Source organism: Loxodonta africana, chromosome 19 (assembly GCF_030014295.1).
Source record: "Loxodonta africana isolate mLoxAfr1 chromosome 19, mLoxAfr1.hap2, whole genome shotgun sequence".
Taxonomy (NCBI): Eukaryota; Metazoa; Chordata; class Mammalia; order Proboscidea; family Elephantidae; genus Loxodonta; species Loxodonta africana.
In genome coordinates, this window is record NC_087360.1 from 47,943,234 (window position 1) to 47,957,484 (window position 14,251).

General features: G+C 37.0%; 1 protein-coding gene across 6 annotated transcripts in view; it reads left to right on the plus strand.

Annotated features, from left to right (window-relative positions):
* The window catches only part of EBF2 (EBF transcription factor 2), a 212,215-nt gene that overhangs the window by 183,037 nt on the left and 14,927 nt on the right, over positions 1 to 14,251 (plus strand). For 3 of the 6 annotated variants that reach the window (XM_003412466.4, XM_010592360.3, XM_023550995.2), the window contains 4 exons: positions 6,671 to 6,759; positions 8,128 to 8,193; positions 8,276 to 8,453; positions 9,870 to 10,055. In XM_003412466.4, coding sequence (XP_003412514.1) covers positions 6,671 to 6,759; positions 8,128 to 8,193; positions 8,276 to 8,453; positions 9,870 to 10,055 — 519 coding nt within the window. The remainder of the gene's footprint in view (positions 1 to 6,670; positions 6,760 to 8,127; positions 8,194 to 8,275; positions 8,454 to 9,869; positions 10,056 to 14,251) is intronic. The other 3 variants (XM_003412467.4, XM_064272663.1, XM_064272664.1) reach the window with 2 other exon arrangements.

The window sequence follows — 14,251 nt, forward strand, 5'->3', positions numbered from 1 at the left end:
ATGCCTGTGAAGCCTGGCAGGAACACGCCAGAAAAAATAAACATGCCAAACAGGCAGTTGTACCTAATCTACAAACTCAGGGTGTACTATGGATTGCTTACCTAGTGTGGGGAAGATATTCTGCTTGTTTTTAAGGGGTGGGGGTACAAGGTAAACCAGATATTACCTGTGTGTCCTGGTGGTTTTCAATGTAATAGCAAAGAAAATGGGTACAGATGTGTGATAAGTTTTATTAGACAGAAGCCATTTACATCCCACCTGTGTGTCCTGATGAGAGCTGAGCAGCAGGAAGGACCCAGAAATAAGGAGGTAGATGGCCAGGAGGCCATGGATGGACCACTGTCATGCTCTAGTGACACAGGCCGAGCACGTGCTGGGAGTCCACATGCAAATTGAGAGGAAGGAACAAGGACCATATGGAGGCAGTAAGGGGTGGGAAGAGAGTTAGATTTTCTACCTTATGGGATATTCCTTTAATTCATAGCCAGCATATTGTAAACATACCCATATCTATAATTTTAGTTTTCTCCATATAAGCAAATCAATACTTTGAACAATGAAATGATATATATTTGAAAAAAAAAAAAGGTGAAGCTATGACTGACTTAGAGTATTTTTGTCACTGAGTGTGTTCATTCACCCTGCAGCAACAGGCAGCTGTTCATGTTTGCCTTTTGATACCAAATGGGACCTCCCCTGCTCTCTGGGACTGAGAACTTCAGGCAGACAGGGCTTCACTCTCCAACTCTGAAGCCCTTTGCTTAAAGCTGGGGAGGAAGCACATGAAGGGGTGTGAGTTCAGGGGGCGGGGAGGGGATCAGAGAAGGCAGAGGGTGGTGTGGCAATTTCTCAGGACCTTCTTTGCTCTCCACCAGCTCCAGTCCAGCGGCTGGCTACAGAGAGGTAGCAGTTAGCTTAGAGGGGCTGCTGGCATATTTTGCTGGAGCTTAGAACAATATCTGTAATTCCATAGCAGTAAAGGTTAAAAGCATAAGTGTTGGAGTTAGAGAAGCCAGGGTTCTGATTCCATCTTTACCACCTGGAATTGTATTTAAAATGGGGATCATACCCATGTCATAGGGTTGAAATAATGATCTAATATAAAAAATGCTTAGCATACTACCTATAACATAGTGAGCTCTCAGTAAATTGTAATAGTGGTAATAAAGATTTTTGTTATTGAATATTACAGCCACTAAAATCCTATTATTAAAAAAAAGTCTTCAGAAATTGCTGACATTATAATGCTAAGTGAGAGAAAAAAAAGTTTATCTGATTCCAATTATACAAAAGCTCTTCTTACATGTGTTTCTGGGTAAAATGGAAATGGAAGTGCAAGTGTTTAATATCTCCCCATCCCTAGAATATATCTGAGGATATTTTCAAGAAAACATAAAAATGAGAGAAACCTGGTATTAATGCTAGAAACTAAACAAGTGTCAACAATATGCCTGAAACGTAGTACAATTGTGCTGGTGTGTGCAGACAGGGTTGCACTGGTGGCTGGGTGAAAGCTGGACTCATGGTTCCCCGCCTGAGAAAGAGCAGCAGGGCCGGGACTCAGTGGAGGAGACCGTGCTGAATGCCCCTTAAGCCTTCCTGCCATGACTGACACACACCTGAGGGGTGAGAACAAGAGACACAAGCAGGAACTTGATTTTGAAAGGAAAAAAATGTGCTTAGCAATTTCACATCCAGAGAAGTTGTTATTTATATATGAGAAAGATAGAAGAATATTCTCTTATTTCTGTTTCTTATTCCAGATAGTATTCAACTCTCATTCTTTCTCAAAAATTGCCAGTAGATGTAATCTGACTGTTGAAAAACTGAATCAATGAAGTGTACAAGAATGGAAAAGTTGTGGTTTAAAAGGCTGGGATCAGCAGAGAAAATAGTTAAATGTAGTGTCGAATTTATTGTTAATATGACAATAAAACCTAATGTAAATATAAAGTTCTTAAAAGATACAGATCACAGAAAATCTAAGAATAGTAATATCAGCTCAAAATAATAAACTGTCATCAAAAATGTAAAAGTGGAAAGAATAAGGTGAGAAAACTAAAAGGTAAGGAAAATTTCCTATCTATGGAGGAGATCCACAGAGGCAAATAATTAGAAAAAAAAGTATGTTTAGAGAAATCGTAAAGGCACTGCTTATAAATTAAAATAGGATGTATATCTTCCACATCACTAGAAAAATATACATTCATTTGAAAACCATTAGAAATATAAGGAGAAAGTGGAAGGACAAATTTATAGTAGCAAAAATGGATAAAATGCTTTAAATAATGTGATCAAAAAGATATATAATACATGCAAAGCAGTACCCATGGAACACAGACAAGACTGTATGTAATATATGTTAAATGACACAAACACAAACTCAATAAATTGTACAGGCCACTTTCTATGAACTCAGTGCAATTAACTAGAAAAAACAACAATTTAATAGTACACAACTACCTAGAAATTTTAGAACATTCTCCTTGGAACAAAAAGTGGTTAAAATTAGAAATAGGGCTATTCAGAAAGTTACAACAAAGAGAGAGAGGAAGAACCATAGATAGGAAATTAAATTAAAAAAAATATATATATTATGTAGAATCTATGCTCGAACATTTAAAATCTTGATGAAATGGATGGTTTTTCCTAGAAAAAATATAATTGAGCTTGAGAAATAAAGCATAAATCCAAGGTTTCTGATTAGCAATTAGATGGACAATTACATTACTCACTGAGAATCCCATGTGCTTGGAGAATTTTGAGTGGAAATAACCTAGGGGACATCCAAATGGAAAGTTTTAGCAGATAATGGGATATAAAAGGCTGAATCTTGGACAAGCTATCTGGGTTGGAAATAAAGATTTGTGATGGTCAGCATGCAGCATGACATGGAAGTCATGGGGGCAGTCATTGCTTAGAGAGACTATGTAGCACAGCAGAAGACTGGCTTGGCAACAATCTTAAGGTGCATCAGTATTTACCAGACAGGCAGAGGAAGACACTCGTCAAAGGAGCCTGAGACGGCCAGAGAGGTAGGAGCAAAGCAGGACAGCGTGGGCTCAGGAAAGCCAATGGGCGAGAATATTTCCAGAAGGAGAGAATGTGAGCAGTGTAAAATGCTAATTTGAGGTTAAGAACAACAAAGTTCTTCCTGGTTGGGTTAAACAGTTATTGATGACCTTGACAAGACCAATTTCATTGGGGTGCTTTCAAATTTTAGTAAACATAATATCCATGCTATATAAGTTTTAAAGAGGACAGGATAAAATAGAACACTTCTCAATTTCTATCTATCTATTTTTTATATCTATCTGTCTACCTGTCATCTATCAATCTATCAGTCAATCTGTCAATCAGTCTATCTATCTATCTGTCTACCTGTCTACCCACCTACCTACTTATCTATACAGGCAATCCCTCACTTAACGATGGGGTTCTGTTCTGATGACTCTGTTGTTAGTTGGTTCTGACATAAGTTGAATACTTCATTTTTTCTTAGTTTTCATTATTAATGCCATTTATTATCAGTATCTTTATAAATCATAACACTGAACATCTAAGAATGATAACATCAACAAATTATGCACTGCAACATTATATATTACTAACAATAAGAAGTACAACAAAAAACAGAGGGTTGTAAGTGTGGTTCATCATAACTTGAATATGTTGTAATCTAGGGACTACCTGTATATGTATGTGTGTGTATATACACAACTGAAAATTTCAGTTTGGGTGGTCTTTCTATATATAATATCTATACTGGTATCAATATCAATACCAATATTGATACAGACACAAATATAGATATAAAAACAAATATAGATATAAACATAGAAAAAACCAAGAAACAAACCATCAAGTCGATTCCAACTCATGGAGACCCTATGTGTTTCAGAGTAGAACTGCACCATAGGGTTTTCAATGGCTGTGGTCTTTTGGAAATAGATCATCTGGCCTTTCTTCCAAGGTGCACTTCTGGGTGAATTTGAACTTTCAGCCTTCTGGTTAGTAGGTGTCCTAGTTATCTAATGCTGCTATAACAGAAATACCATAAGTGGATGTTTAACAGACAGAAATTTATTCTCTCACAGCCTCGGAGGCTAGAAGTCTGAATTCAGGGCACCAGTTTCAGGGGAAGCCTTTCTCTTTCTGTTGGTTCTGGGGGAAGTTTCTTATCATCAATCTTTTCCTGGTCTAGGAGCTTCTCAGAGCAGGGACCCTGGGTCCAAAGGATGTGCTCTACTCCCAGCTCTTCTTTCTTGGCGGTATGAGGTCCCTGTCCTCTCTGGTCAATTCTCTCTTTTATATCTCAAAAGAAATGGACGCAAAATGCAACTTAATCCTGTAGATTGAGTCCTGCCTCATTAAGATAACTGCCTCTAATCCTGCATCACGAACATCATAAACCAAAAAAAAAAAAAAAAAAAAACCATTGCCATCAAGTCAATTCTGACTCATAGTGATCCTATAGGACAGCATAGAACTGCCCAATAGGATTTTCAAGGAATAGCTGGTGGATTCGAACTGCCAACCTTTTAGTTAGCAGCCACAGCTCTTAACCACTGCTCCACTGTTAGAATTTGCAACACATAGGATAATCACATCAGATCACAAAATGGTAGACAACCACACAATACTGGGAATCATGGGCTAGCCAAGTTGACACACCCTTATGGGGGACACTATTCAATCTATAGCAGTAGCCAAGCACTTAAACATCTACACCACCCAGGAACTCCTATCCGTATTTAGGTCTAGGTCTAGGTCTAGGTCCAGGTCCAGGTCCAGGTCCAGGTCCAGATCCAGGTCCAGGTCCAGGTCCAGGTCCAGGTCTAGGTCTAGCTGCAGCTGTAGTTCTAGTTCTAGGTCTATATATTTCTCTATGTATCACATATATATATATATCAGCTTATAAATCATTACATATGTAATGATTTCTGTATATAATACCTAAGGACAAATTGGGACATGATACTACAACATGGATGACAAATTGTTAAAAATCTTATTACTTAAAGTTTTTTTTAATAAGTAAAAAAAAAACCACAATGGAAAATGGGCAAAAAATATTAATTAGTAGTTCATAAAAAGATAAATTCAAATAGCCAGCAAATATAAGAAAAAGAAATCTTCAGTGTCACTGTTGAGCAAAGAAATGTAAGTTAAAAGGATCACATGTATTGCTGGGGGCAGTGCAAATTCATACATTCTTCTGAGGAGTGATTTGACAGTACATGCGAAAGGTGTTAAATATGATTCTAACCTTTGGTCCAGTAATTCTAATTCTTGGAATTTTCTAATTGAAATAGAGTTATGCACAAAGGATTTTTGATAGTTCTGATTTCTGTAATAGTGAGAAATTAGGATCATATTAAATTCTCAACATTAGGAAACCATTTAAGCAAATTATAGAATGTGTAGAAAAAGATAGGCAGCAATTTTAAATAATGTTATAAAAGAATGTTTAATAACCTGGAGGGAAGTTTATGATATATTGCTCAGTGGATCACAAATAGGTTACATAATGATGTGAATTGTATGCCTCCAAATAATTTAAGTGTGTGTGTGCATTTCAGTCTGAAAGGGTCAAGGCGAAAATATTAGCTTCAGTCATTTCTAAAGTGGTAGAATTATGGATGATTTTATTTCCACTTTTAATTTTGAAAATTTTATAATTTATTTAAAAAAAGTATTGCTTTTAGAGTTAGAGTAATAGCAATAAATATTCAGAAAACATATATACAAGAAGAAAGATAAAAAGGTAATACTCTTGTATTTATTGCTGCATAATGGGAGTACAGGTGACTATGGTTTTATTCTTTGTTTTTTTTTCCTTATTTTTTTATCATGTATTAATTTTAAAGCCATAAAATCCAAACAAACTTTTGAAAACCAAACAAATACAGGAAGGAGAAAATAAAGGAATCAGCTTCAAAAATTGTTATAAAAGTAGAAACGTTAAAGCATATCATTCATTCACTCTCTTGTGTTACAGTTGCTGACATGAGGAAGTGTTTATTATGTGCCTAGCACTATCCTAAACAGTGGAAATGCATTGGAAAAACAGTGTCTAGCAGGGAAGCCTGGTAATAAACACATGTATATCTAACTAAATATAATTGCAAATTGTGGAAAGTATATAGTAAGCATAAGGTCAGGGTTTTATGAGAATAAATTCATAAATTGCTTATACATGTATGTATGTAAACACTTAAGAGACTAATTATGAAAAAGATATTTAGGAGAGGAACTAATAGATAATAAATACACACTTTGGAAAGAAAAGAGAGAAGGAAAAGAATATACAGGTAGGTTATTGCATTAATAAGAACTGGGAATATGGTTGATTGTGTAATATCTTTGACTTGGAGAATGAGAGAATTTTAAGTGCGTACACATAAAACAGAAATGATAAAATAATGGTGATAACTCTGAACTCCTGAAATGCTATTCTAATGGATAACATAAAATTACTATAAATTCTAAACTTACAAGTGTGAATTCACCAATATCAATAGCAAAAAATCACGATTGATTGCATCCATTATGTATCAATTCTTAGACAGATAATATCAGGACCTTTCAATTACCTGTGAAATATTTAACTAGAAGGTTTGCTTTATGGCCAGGATACAAACTCAAAAAGAGGACTTTTCTTTTTCAGCATTAAATGAACCCACTATAGACTATGGCTTCCAGAGGCTGCAGAAAGTCATCCCAAGGCATCCTGGAGATCCTGAGAGATTAGCTAAGGTAAAATGCTTTGAAAATTTACATGTGGGAACATTTCTGTAGGATTTTAGCAAACTTAGACAAATCCAGCAATTTAACTGCCTTTAAAATTAATTAGGCTTTGAAATTTGGATATAAGTCTCTTGGGATTTTACTAGCTTTAGATACATGAGGAACATAAAATCTCCACTAATTATGAAATATATTATGATTGATCTCTGAGGGAATATATAAGCTGAAATTTGGGTCTACAAAACAGATACACTACAAGAGTATTTGGCTTATAAAACATTGCTAACTTTATGAAAATAGGTAATTGCATAATTGCTTAAAAGTAGAAGTTCTCACTCCTTTGTATTTAAATGATTTATTTATTCATAATTTCAGGAAAACCTCAGTCTACAGTCAAGTATTTATTAAGTACCTTTTTTTAATTTATTATGTACACAGGAATTTAATGAAGTAAAAAGCATTTCCATATAAAATTTCTATGAAATACGTAACTTTTAAATGAGCTTACCTATGAAGGTTACATTATGAGTCTGGCCCCTGGTTTTAGCTTTCTTTACATAAAAAATACGTCAAGTTATTAGTTGTTATTCAGTTAATAAGAAATTATTTTTAAAATTTAAATTCCACTTATATTTGCATTTTAAGCACACAAATTATAAAATGCCATGTTCTCTTTTCTGTACTGTGAGGAAAATTCAAGTACTGCAGTTGCTTGTACATCACACCTTTGTTTGCCTCTTAGAAAAGTCCCCAGCCCTACCATTAAATTAGATGATATCTGGGAAGTAGGTTAATAGCAATTTAAAGGGTTATAAAAAACAGGAGGTGGAAAAACAAAATGAGAGGAAAGGGATTACTGGTTGCTAATTCTCTCTGGTTAAAATGAACAGGGGGAAATATTATTGAAAGAATTCATCTTTATTAGAATAAAATTTTGCAGAAGGCATTGCCAAAATAATTTCAGTACTCTGGACAGCGCCTTGGCATGCCGCTATGCTCGGTCAATCAACCATTTTAAGAATATTGGGTTAATTGGACACTAGATTTTTTAAGAGAGTTGTCTGAAAGTAATTTTTAATAGAACTTCCATGACATTTTAAAATTTTAACCAACTCCACTCTCAATTTGCTTGATTTTTTTTGTTTTGTTTGTTTCAGTAGCATAACCATTTATGGAGTCATTTTATAGAACTGAATTCATGTATATACATATTTATAGAAGGATTTATATGTATGATTATATTCTACTTGTCAAACCAAATATAGGACTTTTTAACTAATTATTTACACGGGGGGGGTATATGTTGACCTCTTCTTTTGTTTTGCCATTTTGGGTTTTACCATTTGAATATACCCCACACTTTCTTTTCTTTACCAGGAAATGCTGCTGAAAAGAGCTGCAGATCTAGTGGAAGCCCTCTATGGCACACCACATAATAACCAGGTAAGAAATTTACATCTTATACTCTCCTGAGCTTGACACTTCACTCTGGGTAAAATGCTCACCACCACCGGCCATTTTATAGGACATCATTTTGAAGCGAGCTGCAGATATTGCTGAAGCCCTCTACAGTGTCCCCAGGAATCCCAGCCAGATCCCAGCTCTCTCCAGCTCTCCAGCTCACAGTGGCATGATGGGGATCAATTCTTATGGCAGCCAGCTTGGGGTCAGCATCTCAGAGTCAACCCAGGGAAATAATCAAGGTAAGACCTTTCTCAGAATCAAAATGCAAACATCTTATACATTAAAAGGTTGGTTCTGCTGGAATGGAAGGAGTTAAAGCATGAGTCATATACTAGAAAACAGAGTTTTCTGCAGATAAGTAATGAAGTCATATACTAGATTTTCTCAATATTATGTGTGGTATCTTGTTAGATTTTGAGCTTTTTAGGTACCAGGTAGAATCTCCTTAACTGGAAATATCTAAGGACAAGATTGATTATTATAAATTTAGATGGGTTTAGACTTACTGAAACTAGGTTTAGAGGCATCTATTGAATGAAGTTTATACTTTAGCTATTGCGATAACCATGTTGAATAATGGAAAGAGGATGAGTTATTGTCATTCTCATTTATTATAACCAAGGCTCTCTTCCTGGTAACCAAGGGTGAATGGTTTGGTTTTATTTGGTAAATTCTAATTATATATTATCTCATATTTAAATATATAGCAACAAACATATGCAGGTAAGAATGCTTTTACATGTATATAGCGTAAAGGTGTTTTCACTGAGGCCAATTTTATTATTAAGGTGCCAGTCTAAATTTATCATAAGAACAGTTTCTTAAAGAAGTAAATGTTCCCAGTAATGTCCCTAACTTTGGGATATTTTTATTTCTAATTTTTTTTAAGGGTGCTAAAAGAACCAAAATTTATTTGGACAGGTTTTCCCCACCATCCGCCAAAAGATGATATGGTCTGTTTAATTTGGAAAACACTAGGTCAACCAAGTAAAGCTGGGTTATTTATTCTCTAGGCCCTTTATAAGTGAATCTTCAAGAAGGTTACTACAGTATGCAACATTTGGCAAGCTTTATTTGACCTCAGAATGCTTTTCTCAGTGATGTCAATTATTATCCGTAGGACCCCAGTGCTGTGTGAAATGCTATTTAGGAGCTGTCATTCCACACTGCCATTAGTCCGGTCATTCCTTGGTGTGAGTTGGAGATGCTGAGTGCAGGTTTGGAAGAAATAGAAGAGAGGAAATATAAGGGACACAGCCTTGTGAAAGGTGGGGAAGAGAGAAGAAGGTATACCTGTTGCTGTTGAGTTGATTCTGACTCATAATGGTGCTATAGGACAGAGTAGAACTGCCCCATAGGGTTTCCAAGGCTATAGTCTTTATAGAAGCAGACTGCTACATCTTTCTCCCAGGGAGCGGCTGGTGGGTTGGAACCACTCACCTTTTGGGTAACAGCACAGCACTTAACCACGGTGCCACTAGGGCTCTTTGAATAAAGTATAAAAGGCTAAAAACCAACTGCATGCTTTCCATCACTGTCTCAGGTTGGTTTGGTGGTGGTCTCTTGTCTGGGACTGACGCGGACCTTTGGTAGCCACATTTGACCTACTCTGTGTGTACAGGTTGATTTACATGGGCTTCTCCTTTGTTGTCAAGGATACATCCGCAATACAAGCAGCATCTCTCCACGGGGATACTCTTCCAGCTCCACACCTCAGCAGTCTAATTACAGCACCTCCAGTAACAGTATGAATGGCTACAGCAATGTCCCCATGGCCAACCTGGGTGTTCCGGGATCACCAGGATTTCTCAATGGCTCACCCACAGGCTCCCCTTACGGAAGTAAGTGTCCTTTCCACCTTAATGGCTTTCTATGTCTCTGTGCCTCTGGGTTTTACTATTCAGCCTTTTTGGGAAAAGCTGTCTTCCCAAGTCTTGTAACACATGGGTGAGGAGCCCGATTTCTGATGATATGTTCGCCCTGACTCTTGTTCCTTTCCCTTAGCTAGGTTTGGCTCACTTGGCTACTCAAGGCTTCCTGGGGGAAAAGAAAAGGAATGAAACTATCCCCTTTTACAAAGAAAACGTATTTGTGGCTTGTGAGGATGGAAGGGATTAAAGTTCCATCCCAGTTAACATTATGTGCACTTTTTATTGGGTATTTTTATATGGAATATTTTATTTAATCTTTGTAAGAACTTTCTGAGGTTAGTATTATTATCTCCATTTTATGGGTGAGGAACTTGACGTGCATAGAAATTAACTGACTTGCCTAAGATCACACGGTTAGAAAAAAGCAGGTCAATAATTTGGAGGCAGAATTTATGACTTCAGGTTATTTTGTGCATCCATACTGTGCTCACTTCTTTGTTACATGACTCCACCCTCCCTTAGGTACCTCCCTTAGGTACTGCCAGAGAGTTAAAAGTTGACTGCTTGGAATAATGTAATACATTGAGATACAGCCTCTTAATCTTAATCTATGGTCTGGCAGCAGTTTAGATACTCTGGGAAGTTGTGAAAACTCATTTGGGTTGCTTTGGGCCCTAAACCAGGAATTTACATAATGGTCCCAGGGACCTAAGAGAATGAATAGGTGTGTGTTTTCAGACCTACTTAGGGGATACTTTGGGTCGGGGAGAATTTGTCAAGGAGAGTCTGCAGTGATTGAGTAGAATGTTTTTGTAATGCTGGGTCTGGTTGCAAGGCTCTGCAGCATGCCCTCTTTGACCCAGAGTGGCTGCCTCCTGCCAGGAACAAGGGCAAGTCAAGGACAGCACACAGACACGCCCACCATGGTTCTGGAAGCAGCATGGCTGGGTCTGGAGGCTGCCTGTCACAGCCTTGGGAGCTGTGGCTCCCTGGGGACTCACAGCCATGAGTTATTTCTGGGTGATCTGTTCAATCCATATAAGAACTTTCTACACTCGAAACCAAGTAGCAGAGGGTAGCGGAGGTTAGCTCTTCTAATACAACTAAAATCTTGTTACTCCAAAGGCATGAGTTCTGTGTTGTGTCTTGTCAGATGGCCCAGATTAATTACATTACAGGGATCTAGGAAAACAAATAGTTGATCCGTTTGTTTGCTTGCTTGCTTACTTGTTTTTACCTTATCTTGTTCTAAAAGTTTCTTTTTTTTTTTTTTTAAGGAAGAGCGAGATCTTAAAAGTACAAAAGTATAATATAGAAACTAAGAAGAAACTGAAATGACAGAAAAATATATGGTTACAAAATAAGATAAATGCTGGGCCAAGTATGGAAGCCCTTCAGTCCATTCCCGGGGGCCACTGATTTGGTTCTGAGCTTAGAAGACACTAAAGCAAAGGAGGAAACACTGTTTTTTATATAATCTTATGTCCACACATTTTTTTTTTTTTTTTTAAGTAGCTCAGGGGAATCTCTGGTTTTTCTGTTGCTGAGCCCTTGGAGAGATTTCTCCCACGAATTCTCATAAAGGAGATGCTCTGTGTGGTGAAGCCACAAAATCCTCAGCAATTAACACAATACTGGGAGAGTCATTGCCTAAATAATGGTACATTATAGTGAGGATGGCAGTAAGAGTAGTTAAAAATTGCATTTTACAGCTTCAACAACACATTCGTATATAGTCCAGTCACATCCACACGAGCTTGTGACATGGACATAGTAATTATTATTATCATTTTCCATTCTAAGATATGAAGCCTTATTAAATAACTTATTCAAGGATTCATAGCCAATAAATAGTAAAACAATGGAACTAAACATATATCATCAGTCTCAGAATACTCTTATTTATTATACCATAATATAAGAAATATCTGGTAGAGTTATAATGTTTTATTCGGTTAAACCATATGAAATGGCCTCCATTTCACCATTTTCGATGTACAAAAACATTTCTGTATAAAATATATATATTAGGTTTAAACATATGAAATTATTGTTTTTGTTGATTAAAAGTGGCTAACCTACTAATACAGTGCATAGTGTGTGGAGACAGAGGGAGAAAGAACGAGAATAGATGAATGACAATGCCCAGGTTGGTGTGAATGTTTCTTACTAGATTATTCGTTTGGCAGGGACAGACCTTTCCCTTCTTTTACTGCACTCCGGCAAGTGACAGTTTCCTTCTGCTTTCTTTCCCCTATGGTCACCCCAACCCACTGCCGCAAGAAAAATAACACCCTAAATCTTCAAATCACTCATTAAAACAAGACGGTATACACATAACAGCAAAAAGAGGAAGAGACCGTGCCCAACCGAGACAGGCAACATTACACAGAGATCCTCCTCCTTTCTCCCACTGTCTGGTGCGATCCTTTGCACCTTTGTTTTCTGAGGGAGGGTCTGAAGGAGTGGCAGTCTGGGAATGGGATTCTAAGAGTGCATTCATTACAATAAAATTCCCCTACTTCGAAAATACTGAATACCCAGTGGAGTTCATTACAATATTATCTGACCTGTATTTCTAACCAGCTAAATCTTAACTTCTCTGGGAAAAATAAACAAACCCAGGGGAAAGCGTACTTCGTCCATTCAGGTGCTTGTGTCTGAAGACACAATTCTATGATTTTTCATTTTCTTATTTAAACTAGTCTGATATGGCTGGACCCTGCCATGGAGCAATCAGTTGCCAGAGCCATTAAAACGAAATAAAGCCAAGGCTCTCAGTCAAGTTTGACTCGCATTACAGCCAGTGCAGAGGATCAGAAACCTGCATCCTTACTGCTTTTTGCTCTCACACTACTTCAAAAATGTCCAAACAGATGTTTTTTCAATTTTACATACAAACTTCACTTCCTGGCGGTAGCAGTGTATGCCAAGTTCCAGTTCAGTGCAAGTTTTTTATGGCTGAATTCTAACCCCTTGACAATAGGGGGTTATAATGAAATGCTGACAGACCCCTTAGCGCCAACGAATGCAATGGCTCGATGCAAAGGAGGATATGTGCCCAGTGAGTTCCAGCTGGGACTGTGCAAGCCAATCAATCCTCGTAAGGAGAAAAGTGGTTTTTCCTTAACTCCCCGTGTTCACATAGATTTCTGGCCTTGGCACGCTTGCCTTTGCTTTGGCCTCCTTTCACAGAGAGATAGCTGTCCAGAGAAAGTCTCATTTGGGAGTATGGGTGATCAACTATCCCAAATGGCACACTCCTGTGTCCCCAAAGATGACCTATCCAACAGCCCAGTAACAACCAAAGGGACCTCTTCTCCCAAAGCAGAATAGCCACCAAGCAAGCCTGAAGTTTGGAAAGAATACATACATACATACATACATACATACATATGTGTAGGAATCCAACCTATTCTCAGGGGATCCTACTTCACTTACATAGACTATGTCCTTGCCTTCCTCAATATTTTTATGTTTTCAAAAAGAAATATTAAGACATTTTCTATTGTGAAGTATTTAAATGATTATTATAGAAAATTTGGAAGATATGAAAGTAATTTTAAAAAGAGATCATACTCCTACATAAAAATCAACTTCTTTTGATTTTTTATACATTTCTATTGTCTTTTTCTTAAAAAAAAAAAAACCCTATTACAATAGTAACATTCTCTTTATAGACAATTTGAAAAGTATGGATATGTAAAAAGAAGGAAAGAAAAATGACACACTAATCGACGGCACTGGTTTTTTTTTTATTCCTATGCAGAGATAACCATAGTTATGAACAGATACATTCTGAAAATGTTGATGTCTACTCTGATGCAAGAGTAATGAGATTGGGCCATAAAATCAATGAAAGAGAGGGTGGAGGAAAAGTGGCAGAATTGCCGAAGTCAGGTGTACATTGCTAGGCTCTATAAAGCCCTTCAGTGATACAGACTTATGTCCTACCTAAGACGTGAAGAGCAGGTATTTGGAATAATGTTTGCTTTTAAAACTTAGCTATATAATAGACAAGCTTCTCCCAGGAATTAGAGGGTTTTTGCTTGTTTGTTTTTGTAAGAGAGGGGTTAATAGGCAACTTTGTTGGCGGGCAGTAACGCCTTAAATCAAGGAAGAACAATAAATCTTTCAGGAACACTACTGCGCTGTTGCTAAGGATG